This window comes from Chaetodon trifascialis, chromosome 10, assembly GCF_039877785.1.
Source record: "Chaetodon trifascialis isolate fChaTrf1 chromosome 10, fChaTrf1.hap1, whole genome shotgun sequence".
Taxonomy (NCBI): Eukaryota; Metazoa; Chordata; class Actinopteri; order Chaetodontiformes; family Chaetodontidae; genus Chaetodon; species Chaetodon trifascialis.
The window spans coordinates 23,718,066-23,732,646 of record NC_092065.1 but is presented as its reverse complement, the minus strand read 5'-3'; the positions used below and the strand labels follow the sequence as shown (position 1 = coordinate 23,732,646).

General features: G+C 42.4%; 2 protein-coding genes across 2 annotated transcripts in view; one reads left to right on the top strand and one right to left on the bottom strand.

Annotated features, from left to right (window-relative positions):
• The window catches only part of LOC139337292 (protein C19orf12 homolog), a 344,772-nt gene that overhangs the window by 315,238 nt on the left and 14,953 nt on the right, over positions 1-14,581 (bottom strand). The window lies entirely within an intron of this gene.
• Positions 1-14,581, top strand: part of syt9b (synaptotagmin IXb) — a 44,968-nt gene that overhangs the window by 24,477 nt on the left and 5,910 nt on the right. Inside the window, exons 5-7 of the mRNA XM_070973123.1 lie at positions 9,008-9,128; positions 9,298-9,469; positions 9,572-9,701. Coding sequence (XP_070829224.1) covers positions 9,008-9,128; positions 9,298-9,469; positions 9,572-9,701 — 423 coding nt within the window. The remainder of the gene's footprint in view (positions 1-9,007; positions 9,129-9,297; positions 9,470-9,571; positions 9,702-14,581) is intronic.

The following is a 14,581-nucleotide window of genomic DNA, read 5'->3' as shown; positions in this document are numbered from 1 at the left end:
GTCTCCAGCAATTACTAGCAGACAGATTTCCCGTTATCGACCCAGCCTGCCTTTGACCTTTGCTGCTCTCCTATCTCCTGGTAAAGACCTCTGCTTAGTGATCCTGACTACATCTTTCGCCTTGCCCCCTCTGAACCTGATAATCGGTGAGACTGTTTGTTGCTTGTCTAACCAAATGATTCCTGAAACCAGGAACAAGAGACTTGCGTGTTTCCCAGTTCAGCACTGCACTTGGATCCTGATACAACCCATTACAAATAGATCCCTGAAGCAGGTATTCTTCTGCTGTCACTGGGCAGCTGGCTCCTTTGATAAAAGCATGACCTTTTATGCATTAAGTTCCATCTTGGACAAAATAGTCATCAAATTTATTCTAAATAGCAATGTAGTCTTTCTTGAGTTCCTCCTCTTCAAAGTCAAAAGTGGCATTACGTTCTCACTTTTTATTCCACATTTAGACAAGCGTTTTTTTGGGGGGAAATCTGCATGCATACACAAGCCTTGACGTAAATACACACACGATGTGGAGCAGATCCAGAGAATGTATGGGATGGCTCTGGCAGATCGGAGCACACTTTTGCGTTTTTACCCTTAAGACGGGAAACCGACGGTGGAGCATTTTAAAAAATTTCCACTCTGCGTATAGACGGCAACTGCGTTTTTAAGCCCGAAAAACGCAGTTGCCGTCTATACGAAAGCCACATCCGATAAAATATTTTGTCATTTTCACCCGCGAGCGTTATCGTGTAAACGGGGCCTTAGAACCAACAACACTGAAAGCGCCTACATTCCTATACTAATGTATACAATTTCAAATGAACATACTTGCATATTGTGGGCTGCACGGTGGCGCAGCAGGTAGTGTGCGTGCCTCACAGCAAGAAGGTCGCTGGTACGATTCCCGGGTCGGGCCTTTCTGTGTGAAGTTTGCATGTTCTTCCCGTGCATGCGTGGGTTCTCTCCGGGCACTCCGGCTTCCTCCCATAGACCAAAAACATGCTCATTAGGTTAATTGATGACTCTAAATTGCCCCTAGGTGTGAGTGTGAATGGTTGTGTGTATGTGCCCTGCGATCGGCTGGCGACCGGTCCAGGGTGTACCCCGCCTCCCGCCCATTGACAGCCGAGATAGGCTCCGGCCCCCCCGCGACCCCGAAAGGGATAAGCGGCATAGAAAATGGATGGATGGATACTTGCATATTACAACAGTTAAGGAACATATGAAATGTTCCTTCAAAATAAAATGCTCTTCACAACACAAGTTCACACTACTACAAATTATGTGTTTCTGTTTGTGTTTAAGTCCCAGCATTGTGCATCTGTATGGGGAGTCTAAATACATGTTTAAATGTGAAGTTTCTACTCTCTCTCTCCCTCTCAGCATCCCTAGCAGAACTAGGTTACCTCCCTTGGGATCACAGGGAAGGACCCTGTGCTGGTCCAGTCTCCAGTCTGTGTGCATTAATCATGGCTCCAGGCACAAACCGAGCCTCTAGCCATCCCTGGCCATATGCACTGGACTGTAATGTACACATATTTTTTGAGCTGCATGCTTATAGAAAAATTAATTATGTTACTCCAGTGGAGTGTACATTATCAGTCAAAGGACAAAACCCTGTAATGCCAGAACTTGTTGACATTCTTACTTAAACACATTTTTAGTGTTTAATTTTAAAATCGGCACATCCCTTTTGTGTGTGTTAATAAACTCCAAGCTCAGGTTCACCATGACAAGACTGTTTTTCCATGTGGAGGAATGATGTGCGCACAAGTTTTTACAGTATTGGGGGGAAAAAATTAGGGGTCCACATGCAATACATTTTAAGACAATCAATATCCAAGCAGTAGTAGTCATTCAAGGCTTTCCAGCTGCTTGAGGAATGCAGAATTGAATGTTTTTTTACAGCATCTGGACAGTACAAAAGGTGTATGTCTGGCAAAATTGAAAATAAACTTTTTTTTATTTTATTTTAAAATGTGGCTATGATAATTGGGCTAATTTTGGTAATCTCTTAAAGAAAACACCGCTTTCAAACCTGCCGGTGAGTTGTGGGGTTAGGGTTAAGGGTGAAGTTGCTGAATTTTGGGCGCTGCCCTTTGATGGATTGGAGGGGATCATAAAAAACAGCTTACAACTTGACAGAGACTCCACTGAGACAGAATTAATGTGCTGAAAGCAAGCAGAAAAATGCTTGGCAGTGTCCTCTGTGCATGACTTGGTCCAAATACTAAATGCAAGAAATCTAGATTGCTGGTAAGAGCCAATTATCTTGCAAAGCAAACTGTGTCTCTGTCTCCCAAATGTAATTGTGTACAACTAATTGCATTTCATTTTCACAACTGAAAAGGCATTGAAACGACAGTCTGCTTTCATTTGTTTTCTAGAATAGAACGATGTCTGAGTGACCAGCTAGTGGTTATATGTACTGCCTCAATAGCAGCAAATCTTTCAGTTCATCAAAAAATCGTTCCTTTTTAACACAAGGGTCACATCGAACATATGTTCTGATTTTCAGTGTATACCTTTCTCTCGTAATTTCATATAAATTAGCCAAGTAAGTACTTTCATTCACCTCATTGATTGCAGTTTTTGCTTCTGGCCCTCTGTCTGAATTTAATGTCACGTGACTGCAAACATCTTATTATCCAAGCACATTTGTTTTCACAGCATTTCCACTTGAGCATGTTTGTACTTGTAATGACACTCAAGATTGACCTTTTCCATCTCTGCCAGCTTATCCCCACAAACTAACTGGCTCGCCTTTTACTCCAACAAACAAAAATGAGCGTTTCTCAATTTCTCCTGGAAACCATGACATCTCCGCAGCCACTTACTGTAGATATTGACAGTCGCTATGATACACTGTGATATGAACCGCTATGTGCGTGTTGTGTTCAAGTACTACTCAGAAGAATGTGTGAGTCTACTATTCTGTTTTTTGTATTTTTTTGTTTATGAATTGCCCTGCTGGGTGGACCAAACAGTCTTGTGTATACAGCCTGGAGGCCAGATGTTTCCCACCCCTGGCTTAGAATTTGTTTTTTATACAAAGGGAGGGTCTTCTTTCACAAAGTCTGCCATGCTTCAACAGTAGCCCAGAAAGGACACACCAAACACAGGCTCTACAAAGTGTGTTTAACAGCCACCATAGGTTCTCCTACACACTTGGAAAAGAAAGGGTGTGGTGAGGGGTATTCAGTTAGTTTGCAAGCTGCAAGTCTGAAGTCTGCTATCTGTACTTTACCAACTCACCCTGTGAGTAATCATGTCACCATGAGTCTAGAGTCACATGTTTTGCAAAGGTTGCCCAGTTGAATTTCACTGTGTTTTTGGATATCTATTATTATTTAAATGCACGTTCCTGCCTTCATTCTCATCAGGAAGATTTTTTGGCAGACAGACAATGGAGAGCTCAGAGACATTGTAACCTGCAACTCCTGCAGGGCCAGTTAATACTGTTGACTACAGTCTGGTTGGCCTGTGCTCAGGGCCTTGATAAATGGGGTCAGCATGTGTATGTGTGTATGTGTATGTGTATGTGTATGTGTATGTGTATGTGTATGTGTATGTGTGTATGTGTATGTGTGGTTAATTCAGTAAGCAGGGCTCCTATTTCCCAACAATGAAAAATGGTACAATATAACAGGCACTTGTCCTCCCATTTGCCCTTATTCACTAAGTGAGAAATATGACTCTCTGGGTGCTCATGGTAAACTGAGTCACTGGGAGATCCTGAACATGCTGTATTAAGTGTACAGCATTTTTCTAAAATATCCATCCCAACACCTCTAACTCTCACTAAGTAACTGAATTTTAAAGAGAACCAGGATAGCTGTTTCCTCCTGCCCCCAGTCTTTTTGGTAAGGTTTGATAAGCTGTAGCTTGAAGGAGGGTGGTAGGGATCATCTGACGCACACTTCCCAAGCTTACCTTAAGATGCTAAAACAAACCTTAAGATGCTAAACATATTCAATAATTATCATGACATCCGTCAAAGTTTAGAAGCTGATCAACACTTTTCAGTAGTCAATTGGTTTGTTTAAAGCAATTAAGCCAACATCTGGAAACAATTCGGCAGTAATTTAATGCTGTGCTATGTGCAGGATCAGCGATAAACTTATGATATGCTCTACATCACTTTTCTAAGCTATTTTGGTTCAAATGTCCATATACAGTATATAAAAAATAGATGCACAGTGATATTGATGAGAAGCCACTTGACTTCCAGATTTGGAGTATTTAAACATTTTGTTTGAAAGCTGCAATATATTCAGTCTGATGTCTTTATACTACATTACAAATCAGCTAACAACACAGTTTTGTGTATAACTGCCTCACTCTTCCTTGCTGAGAGCTTTGAAGGATCCTGTAGCCTAACCTGATTCTGCCAGGGTATGTTCATCTATACAGCCTCAGCAGTGATTTATTTACTTCCACCATGTTCAGCCAGGCAGATATAGTGTACTGTTGATTGGCCATTGTGTAACAGGATCTCTCAGCATTTAAGTGAGCTGAGCAAAATCTCATGCCTGCTTTTTGTCCTCATACTGTTCAACTGAGTCAACTCATTTCAGTTCTGCATTTGTAAAATAGAAAATATTAGAACTCTTTGCAGTTTTATGTACCCACCGTACATTTTATATATGTACGTGAGGCTGTGGGTGCATTTGTTGTTGTTGTGCTAAACAAATTAATTTCTTTTTTAGAAATTAAACCAACACCTATGGCTAACTCCACCTCTATCAGTTTTGAAAATAAAAGGGAAATGAAAACTTATTGGCGCAGCAGGTAGTGCGCGTGCCTCACAGCAAGAAGGTTGCCGGTTCGATCCCCGGGTCGGGCGGGGCCTTTCTGTGTGAAGTTTGCATGTTCTTCCCGTGCATGCGTGGGTTCTCTCCGGGTACTCCGGCTTCCTCCCACAGACCAAAAACATGCTCATTAGGTTAATTGATGACTCTAAATTGTCCGTAGGTGTGAGTGTGAATGTTTGTCTGTCTTTGCATGTGGCCCTGCAATCGGCTGGCGACCGGTTCAGGGTGTACCCCGCCTCTCGCCCATTGTAGCTGGGATAGGCTCCAGCCCCCCGCAACCCCGAAAGGGATAGGCGGTATAGATAATGGATGGATGGATGAAAACTTATGTCTTATGTCATCTTGGGCTTTGATAAAGCAAATTTTATAAATAAAGGCAACGCTACAAACTGGTTTGTAGATACCAATGTCTGCCAAAACTGAGTTTAAAGGATTTGCCAGGCAAAGGGTCAAATAAAAGATGCTTGAGTTGCATTATGAGAACTATAGGAACCAATGTTTTCAGAGCTTGAGCCACACTAGAGAATGATCGTCACAGTGTCTTTTCCCCTGCAGCTTCAGTTTTGCCCAGTATTTTTTAAATAAGCCTCCCTAACTTTGTGCAAAACCAAATTGCTGAATAACATGATTAAATTAGTATAATCCTGCAAATAAACACGTCTGTTCCTGTAGAAATCGACATCTTTATCAGCCTCTTAAACGCATTTGACAATGTTTGAAGCCAGGTTTGTTTTCTTAAGACACCAAGGCACTGAAGACTGTTGTAGATCAGGGAACGGCTGCAGGTCCAGCTCAGCGGATCACTGCACCACAGGAGCAAGAGGCTGCTGCAGCTCAGATCAGGTGTTGGCCAGATCACCGACTAGAAAGCAGGAACAGAAGTGACGTCTGCTGACCCAGTGTTGAAAAGACATCAGGCTCAGGAACTGAGATGTCAGCCAACTCAGACTCAGAAATCAGAGAGACGTCATCCTGGGCGCTGGGCAGAGGGACCTCTATCGCACTGGGCAGCTTAGAGTTACAAGGAGCTGGGCAGCTCTGAGGTGCTCCTTCAGCAGAGGCCACGCTTCCCTCTGGAGGGATTCCCAGAAGCTGGCTCCAGGGCAGGATCGGGATGTTTGGTTTGGTAGCTCCAAAAGGACCCAAATGCTGAACACCGAGGCAGGAAGGTTGAATAACAAAAAGTAAGGCTTAATAACCAAAGCTGAATCCAGACAAACAAAACAGGCAGGGAAGAACTGCAAAGACAAGCAGGGACAAAATCCCCAAGGGGAGAAGAAATAAAGATTACCAAAATAACAACAAAGTGGTACGCACAGGCAGGAAACAAATGCAGGGAAAGGGAACAAACGCTGACCTGACAACTAAGCCTAAGTTTACACGTAGCAGGGTATTTTGGAAAAAGGATATTTTGGCCCCTCTGTTTTCAAAAATAACATTGTTTCCAAGAATGTTGTTGTTTACATGGACCCGGATAAATACGCCGTCGAGTGCATCATAACTATGCCAAACCTATGGGCGCGAGTGTAAACAAGGTTGCTCACATGATGTTAAGTATTCGGTCATATGTTGTGACGTTACGGAACCTAAAACGCCATTTAACCCAGTTTACACGCCGACAAATAGCTGGCGTTTTCAGAAATCTCCACTTTGGCCGGAGTTTTTAAAAATGAACATTTTCCATGAAAAAAACTCTGTTTGCATGTAAACAAGAGGCCAAACTGCATGAAAACGTGTGTAAAGTGTGTAAGTGTAAACGGGGTCTAAGAGGCTGACCAGGGACAGGTGAAACTAATCCACAATCATAAGGGAGGGAAGGGACAATGTCAGGAAGTAAAACAAATCACAACACATGAAGAGAAGCTCTTTCAGCATAAAACAGGAAATAGAGATGGGATGGATCAGTAGATTCATCAGGATTTCTGGGATATATCGCTGTCATAAAGTGTCTGCCATGGTCTTTGTTTAAGTTATCACTTAACCTCATAGTGACACGTGTTAAACAGAGCACTGTCAAGAAGCTGTGCGCACACACACACACACACACACACACACACACACACACACACACACACACACACACACACACACACAGTGAACTACAAAAAAGAAGGAGGGTGAAGAAAGACTGAGAGAGAGAGGAGAGAGATTGAGCTAGGTTGAAGCCTGTTATCATTAAAACAAAGCAAGAAAGAGGTTTGTAGATAAAGCCTTGCTGCTCCTGAGGGAGGGAAGGTGCTAGTATTATAATTGGAGAAGATGGACTGTCCACACACACTCTCTGCTTTATTGGGGTGCTTTAGAGCACCGGTCTAATTTCATTGGCTGAGCACAAGTGACCATAATCCTGACCGCAGGCTTGATTTGAGTGCTCATACTGTAAGAGTAGTGAGTGGCACTCTGTAGTCTGAAAACTGAAATGTGCTGATTGAGTGTGTGTGTGTGTGTGTGTGTGTGTGTGTGTGTGGGAGAAGGATATCACATTATCTGTGGAGAGCTAAAGAATTTGCTGCTTGTTTGTGCGAGTGCCTGCCTGTTTGTGTATATCAGTGTGTGAATTCCTGCAAAATTCATATGTGTGTTACACCTTGGAGACATCATAAGCTGTACATTATTAACGCCCGAGGCTCAAAGTAACAATGATGATGCAGTGTCAGCGCTGGATTCTGCCTCAGCAACTTGTGTGATGAATTAAGTCATCGCTCAGTCAGAATGTCATGGATCCTGGACAACCGTGTGTGTGTGTGCGTGTGTGTGTGTGTGTGTGTGTATCATGTGAGTACATGTGTTTTTATGTGCTTGCAGGCATGTAGATACTGACATCCATGATGAATCAGCTCATTTTGTTCAATTTGATTTTCAGTGATTTTGAGCACAAGACCCAGAGCAGTAACATCCTAATGTGTATGTATGTGCGTGTGTGTGTGTGCTGCCAGTACAGACTGGTTAATCTTAATCAGCACCAGAAGGAGCACATATAGACGTTTAAACGATCCAATGATTTTCCAGTATAACCACGACATCTGACCTTTAACTGGGCTTTCTAGCTAATTGGTTATTTGTGACAAAGACTAAGTGCAAAATCACTAACATCCTGTGCATTAATCACTGATTGGACAGTTGTGTTAACCTGCCATGCAACTGTATCAGTGGGGACATAAACAGCTGAATTCAGTTTAGCAAGAAAGTTTTTATATTAGAGTAAGAGCTGTAATTGATTTTAATGACTTGCCTTTGCAGAAACAGCTGGAACCACATGTGCATGTTCTTTTTAAATCCCTTGTGATTACATTTCCAAAATTGTGTACAAATTCCTGTTTTGTAACAGGAAACTCTGGCAGCCTGATGTGTGGGAGAAAGCATAAAAGTAGAAATCAGTCCCCTCTCAAAGAAACCTTGCAGGAGCTCGTCTCATAAACACACGACTCATTCTCGCACCATCACACGTTATTTTCAGACGTGTTAATTGGGTAAAGAGCCTGGCATGTGCACAACTGTGTGTGCGTTGTGAAAGCAGGGATTTTCTCTGAGGAAAACAGGAGTTCATGGCAAATTCCATAAGTGTATCCAAATATGCAAAACCAGTTTGCAGATCATTTAAATGACATTCAAATAACAGTAACATGCTAATTAATGGTGAGTCATACTGTAGCTGCACGTTGCAGATGTGATTCAAAAGGTCTCACAGACATGATCCATATATGAGGTGCAAAACCTTGTGTAACATATTCTAATGTGCCTTCTGTTGAATCTACCCATTGATTTCCAGGGATTGATTCAACTGTTACTTAACCTTTATTAAACATGAACTTACTTTGTTTTCATTGATTAACTGTAATTGTTTTTCCTCAAGCTTAACATTAGAAATCCAATGTCTAACACTCTTTGCTATCTGGCAAGCCAAGTGCTTTGGTTTCCACTGAGATTTAGTTGTTGTTGTTGTTGTTGTTGTTGTTTTAACTATCAGTAGCACTACAGAGCAATGTTTCTGCAAAGGATTACCTGATTTGTCAGTCCATTGGTCCAAAGGTCACAAGATAAAACTTATTTAATTTATATTTCTTTTTTAAACTTTTGGTTTTCTTGTTGATATGATGGAGACCACTTCACTTCTTCAAATCACAGCTTGCCTTTAAAATGCTGACAGTAGGAGAATGGAAAACACTAACACAAAGATGTAACATATTTCTTTACAGGACAATGTGGACCTGGGAGAGCTGATGTTCTCATTGTGCTATCTCCCCACCGCTGGCAGGCTCACCATCACCATGATCAAAGCCAGAAATCTCAAAGCTATGGATATCACTGGAGCTTCAGGTGGGTGCTGACTGACAGTGCAATGTTTCCACTGAGAGGATACGGTAGTCAAATATACACATAAGGTGTATAGTGCTCTGTTATTGGTCAATGTTTTATTTTCTTGCATGGCTTTCAATGCCAATACATTCTGGATTTCTACTGAACCAGCCACGTTACCTTTCTCCAGATCCATATGTGAAAGTGTCTCTGATGTGTGAGGGCCGGAGGCTAAAGAAGAGGAAGACGTCAACCAAGCGTAACACTCTGAACCCAGTGTACAATGAAGCCATCGTGTTTGATGTTCCTCCTGAGAACATCGACCAGATCAGCCTGCTCATAGCTGTCATGGACTATGATCGGTTAGTATATTACCTACATACAGTATATCAGTTTCATCCACATACATTAGGCTGTGACGGAACATTTTGAAGTCTCTGTTTGTTGTTCTTCTCGTCCTTCAGGGTCGGACATAATGAAGTGATCGGGGTGTGCAGGGTAGGCAATGAGGCCGAGAGTCTGGGGCGAGACCACTGGAGTGAGATGCTGACATATCCCCGGAAACCCATTGCACACTGGCACCCACTCATAGAGGTACGGGCTGCTTTGTGTATCGGTACAATGCATTTCTGTAGATGTAAGCTGGGGTTCCTTGATATCACTCTTACAAAGCAAACACCCACAAATGAAACAGTCTTACATGATGATAACAGTCATACATGATTCATGCAATCACCTACCATGAAAAACAAGAGAAAACAGATAAAATGTGAATAATTCAGAAAAACAAGACCATGCTAGCCATGCTAGCATCTTTGTGAGCTGTGCTTTGGCACAGTGGTGCTTTGAGCTAAATGACAATGTCAACATGCCAACATGATCACAATGACAATGCTGATGTTTAGCAGGCAGGCCTAAAATCCTTACCATGCTCACCATCTTAGCTTAATGTGTTATCATGCTAATATTTGCTAATTAGCACTAAACACAAAGTACTGCTGATACTGATGGTGATGTCACATTTGGTCAGAAAACCAAGTATTAGACAAATTCAAAATTGGACCTGATAATGGTGCTCTATTAAAAGTGCACCATCACCATAGAATTACAATTCATCTTGGGGTGAACCTGAATGTCTCAACCAAATTTCATGGCAATCCATTTTATGGTTATTGAGACATATCACATAAATATCAACCTCATGATGGGAGTGGACAAAAACTCAGGCAGCTCACGAAAGTCAGGAGGATTCATCGTCTGGGGATCTTGAATGTCGGTAGAAAATCTAATAGTTGCCTGGTGGACAAAACCAACTGACCATTCACGGCTGATGTCTGCACAAATAAAAACCAACCACTTTCTGATGCAGCAGAGGTGGAGAGCTTTTCATGTAGGCCCACACTCTGTGATGGATTTGATTTCTGTATAAGAAATCAGTAGCCTGGTCCTCAACCTCAGAATCACAACCCACATGTCTGATTCGTTCAGCAACTGAAATAGATTAAGTTAAACATAAAGACGTTTCAAAAGCACAATGTTCAAGTAAAAACATGCAGCACAACATACAGCAGTGTGTACAAAAGCTTCTCTTGAAAGAGTCTTTATTTAAAGCAGAAATAACTGCAGAAATACAAATAAGGAGAATCTAAATTAGTCATATTGAGGTACAGTAAAAAAAAAAAAAAATTAAACAATTACATAACAGAAATACTGCATAACCCTCATGTATACTTGACATGTTTTTCTGTGATTGCCACAACAGAGGCACCTAGCTTAGAGAGAGGGAAGAGGGAGAGGTGGCTCCATTCACTGATCTGTTTCTATTTCTGAATCTCCAGCCCACACTCATTAAAGAAACAGAGCTCGCTAAAACACATGCTGGACTGATTCATTCTCATTCACGTGGAGTTGTCGAAGCCAAATCTACGGGTATTCAGCTGAAGGGGTCAGGAGATAAAGCTCTTCAAAATGGATCACTGTCTGGGTAAATGCAATGCCTAGCATCAGCTATGACAGGCATTAGCATCTGTCAGATCCTGCGTGTTTATTCTCTCTTTTCAAGGAGTTTAAGATTCAGTTTAGCTCTAATAAGAGATGTGTTAGCATGTTTAACATTGCTTATTAAATGTAATGGACACTGGCGAGGCTGAAGCCAGCTTGTTAACTATTAACATGGGTCGCCAGTACTGGACTGAGGACTGTCGACACGAGCGCTCTCTAGACATCATTATTTTTACTAGTGGAGGTCTGGTGATTCTCATTAGGACAAGGACCCCAGGAATATTATTTCATCTCTAATGAACATGTCTGATTTTCTGCAGCTACTCTAATGACATTTCCATCTAAAATAAGGCCAACTAATGTATAATGAGTATCCATTTAGATTATGTTATCATGCAGATTGACTTCAGTCATGTTTGCAGTTTTCCCCATGTGACACTCATGTTTGACAGTGACGGCTGCCTGTTAAAAAAGGAAGGAAGTAAAAACTGCAGTGTAAAGTAACAGATTATTTCTCCCTGAGATATTTATCCATGAGCGGCGCGGTGGTGCAGCAGGTAGTGCACGTGCCTCACAGCAAGAAGGTCGCCAGTTTGATCCCCGGGTCGGGCGGGGCCTTTCTGTGTTTGCATGTTCTCCCCGTGCATGCGTGGGTTCTCTCCAGGCGCTCCGGCTTCCTCCCACAAACCAAAACCATGCTCATTAGGTTAATTTTCCTTAGGTGTGAGTGTGAGCGTGAATGGTTGTCTGTCTCTGTATGTTGCCCTGCGATCGGCTGGCGTTCAGGGTGTACCCTGCCTCTCACACACACACAAATAATTCCTCCTGAAAAAAAATAGCACACTGTAGTAGCAAGTAGAAATTCTGTTTTCTTACTGACGGGTGGTGCAAGTTGAACATAAACTGCTGAATAGAAACCTGCAGAGCAGTCGCCAGGTCTGCTTTGAGGTGCTTTTCATAAAGGGCACTGTGTAATCTTTATAGAATAAACCACAAAGATGGACAGGTTGTCTGTCCATCCGTCCATACATACGTACCTCCTATTGTGGAGAATGATATCACAGGAGTGCCTGAGATTTGAATTTCTTCATATTTGGCACAGCTGTTCACCTGGACACGAGGGTGAATTGTCAAAGGTCACTGTGACTTCACAAGACATGTTTTGGGCTTAACTCAAGAATTTATGTTCTATCTAATCAGGGGTGTCCACCTTGAAGCTGTGCTGACTGTACAGATCTTCTGTGCTGTCGGTTGAAGATGTGTTTGAAGCGTCCATGTTGTGCAATCTGTAGCTTCTTTGCAGCAACATCCATATTTGAATCGAATATGGTCTTTCAGGTGATTGTTGTTGCACCATGTGATCTCTCAGTCCTCTGCACCTCGGTAAAAAAAAAACAGCGTTGTCTGTCAGCATGAATGGTCTGTCCCCTCTTAGTATGTGTGTGTACCTGAGTGTGTAGTTTCTGTGTTTCAGTCAGGGCTGTGCAGGCAGTTAATGCTCCTCCTGATGTCTGAGGAACACCTTGAGGGATTTTCTTCTATCTGGCATGTTCACTTGGACTCAAGGATGAACTAATTCAATTTTGGTGGTCAAAGGTCAAAGGTTAAGGTCACTGTGACTTCAACTGTCGACTTGACTGCTTGACCAGGCATACAACTGCAAGGCGATAATTCTAGTTAGACCATAAGTCCACATGGTGTTTTTAGCTGGCTGCCTCCTCAAAGCAGAATTCTTCCCATTTCTTCCAGTTAACCACTCAATGTTTTACTGAGCGTTGCATCAAGCTGCAGAAGTAAATGAAGCGCCAGCTGTCACACTTCGTCTACCACAGGAGGGGCAGTGTTGGTGAGAGGTCAGTGACCAACAGTGGTGGAGCTAGAGGAGCTCGCTTTCTGTCTCTAGAGCCATTTGTGTTGCACTAACACACACACACACACACACGCACACACACACGCACACACACACACACACACACACACACACACACACACACTGAGGCTCACTCTCCCTCTCCCCTAGCTGTGTCTTATTCTGAAGCCATTAGCAGCAGCACTGGACTACAGCAGCCGGGTCTGAGATCCAGACTAATGGTTTATTTGTGTTTCTTTAAAAGATCCACAGTCCTAAGGGAACCCCCCCCCGCCACCCACCCACACACACTTACTCACTCACTCACAGTCATGTTTCCATCATTTTTGGGGACATTATATAGACTTAGCTCCATTTCCTGGAGACTTACCCTAACCATGATCATAACCACCACTTGCCTAACCCTAACCTTAATCCCAGTCTTCATTTGAAAATTGAATGATTTACATTATGGGGATTTGTATTATTTCCCCAGAAGGAAGGCAAGTCCCCGCAGTGTGACTGCATAAACAGATTTATGTCCCCACAAATAGCAGATTCACAACCACGCTCACATGCACACACTTTCTGACACACACATGCCTGCTCACAGTTTTCTTATCCACATTTAGCTTTTATGGCTTTTCTGAAGCGTTGGAGTTAGCTTCACTGACCCTCTGACCACAGCAGACTGACAGCATTAATAATTAACCAACTTGATGTCTTCAGCCAGGACTGTAAACACACACACACATACACACACACACAGGATCAACTTCAACAAACTGCTCTTGAATTCCCCAGAGTCATTTCAAGCCAGTTCTGATGCTATTGAGCGGAAAGCAAAAGAGATGAAGAAAGCAGAAAGCTCAGTTGCCTCCACTTTGTCACATGAATGAGTGGTTGAAGAGGAAGGCGCACCGCAGCGCCCGCTCTCAGTGTGTTTGCAAGCCAGCTTTGCACTTATATCCCTGGATTTTCAGTCCCATGGGGCTTGCTCGGGCTAAAACACACGACCATGGTAACCTGCTCAGTCAGCCTGCATCAGTGAGGCTTGAATTCAGACGAGAGACAAAATAATCAATCTACTCTCAGAAATAAAAGACGTATTATTTTGACAGAATCCATCTTATTATTCATTCTTAAATAAGTTTCTTTTATTTCTGATGGTGCACTCACTCCAGCTCATTAGGCCTGGCTCCACCAGAATTTCAGACTACAACTTCATGACAAACGCAATTTCAGTGGAACTCAAGTTCAGTTTTGGTGAATTTTGTCCAGCTAACTGTTGGCCAATAGCAAACCATCTTGACAGAGCTCTGAGAGAACAAAGGACACCGAACAACCCTGATGTTCAAACCAACAAGTTTCATCTGTACAGATTTTGTGGCCTGTGCATACCATTCATAATCAATCATACATATACAATGGAAACAAGTAACGAGCCATGGAAACCCTGCGAGAAACAACAAGCAATATTGGGCAGAAATTAAACAACTGCCACTTGAACAGCAGAATAAAACAGCACCAAAGCAGACAGCGGAGAGATGTATAAACAATATTGGTAACATTAACCCATCATAATTAACGTCATCCTCAATTTTAGTGTGTTATTGTGTATTTT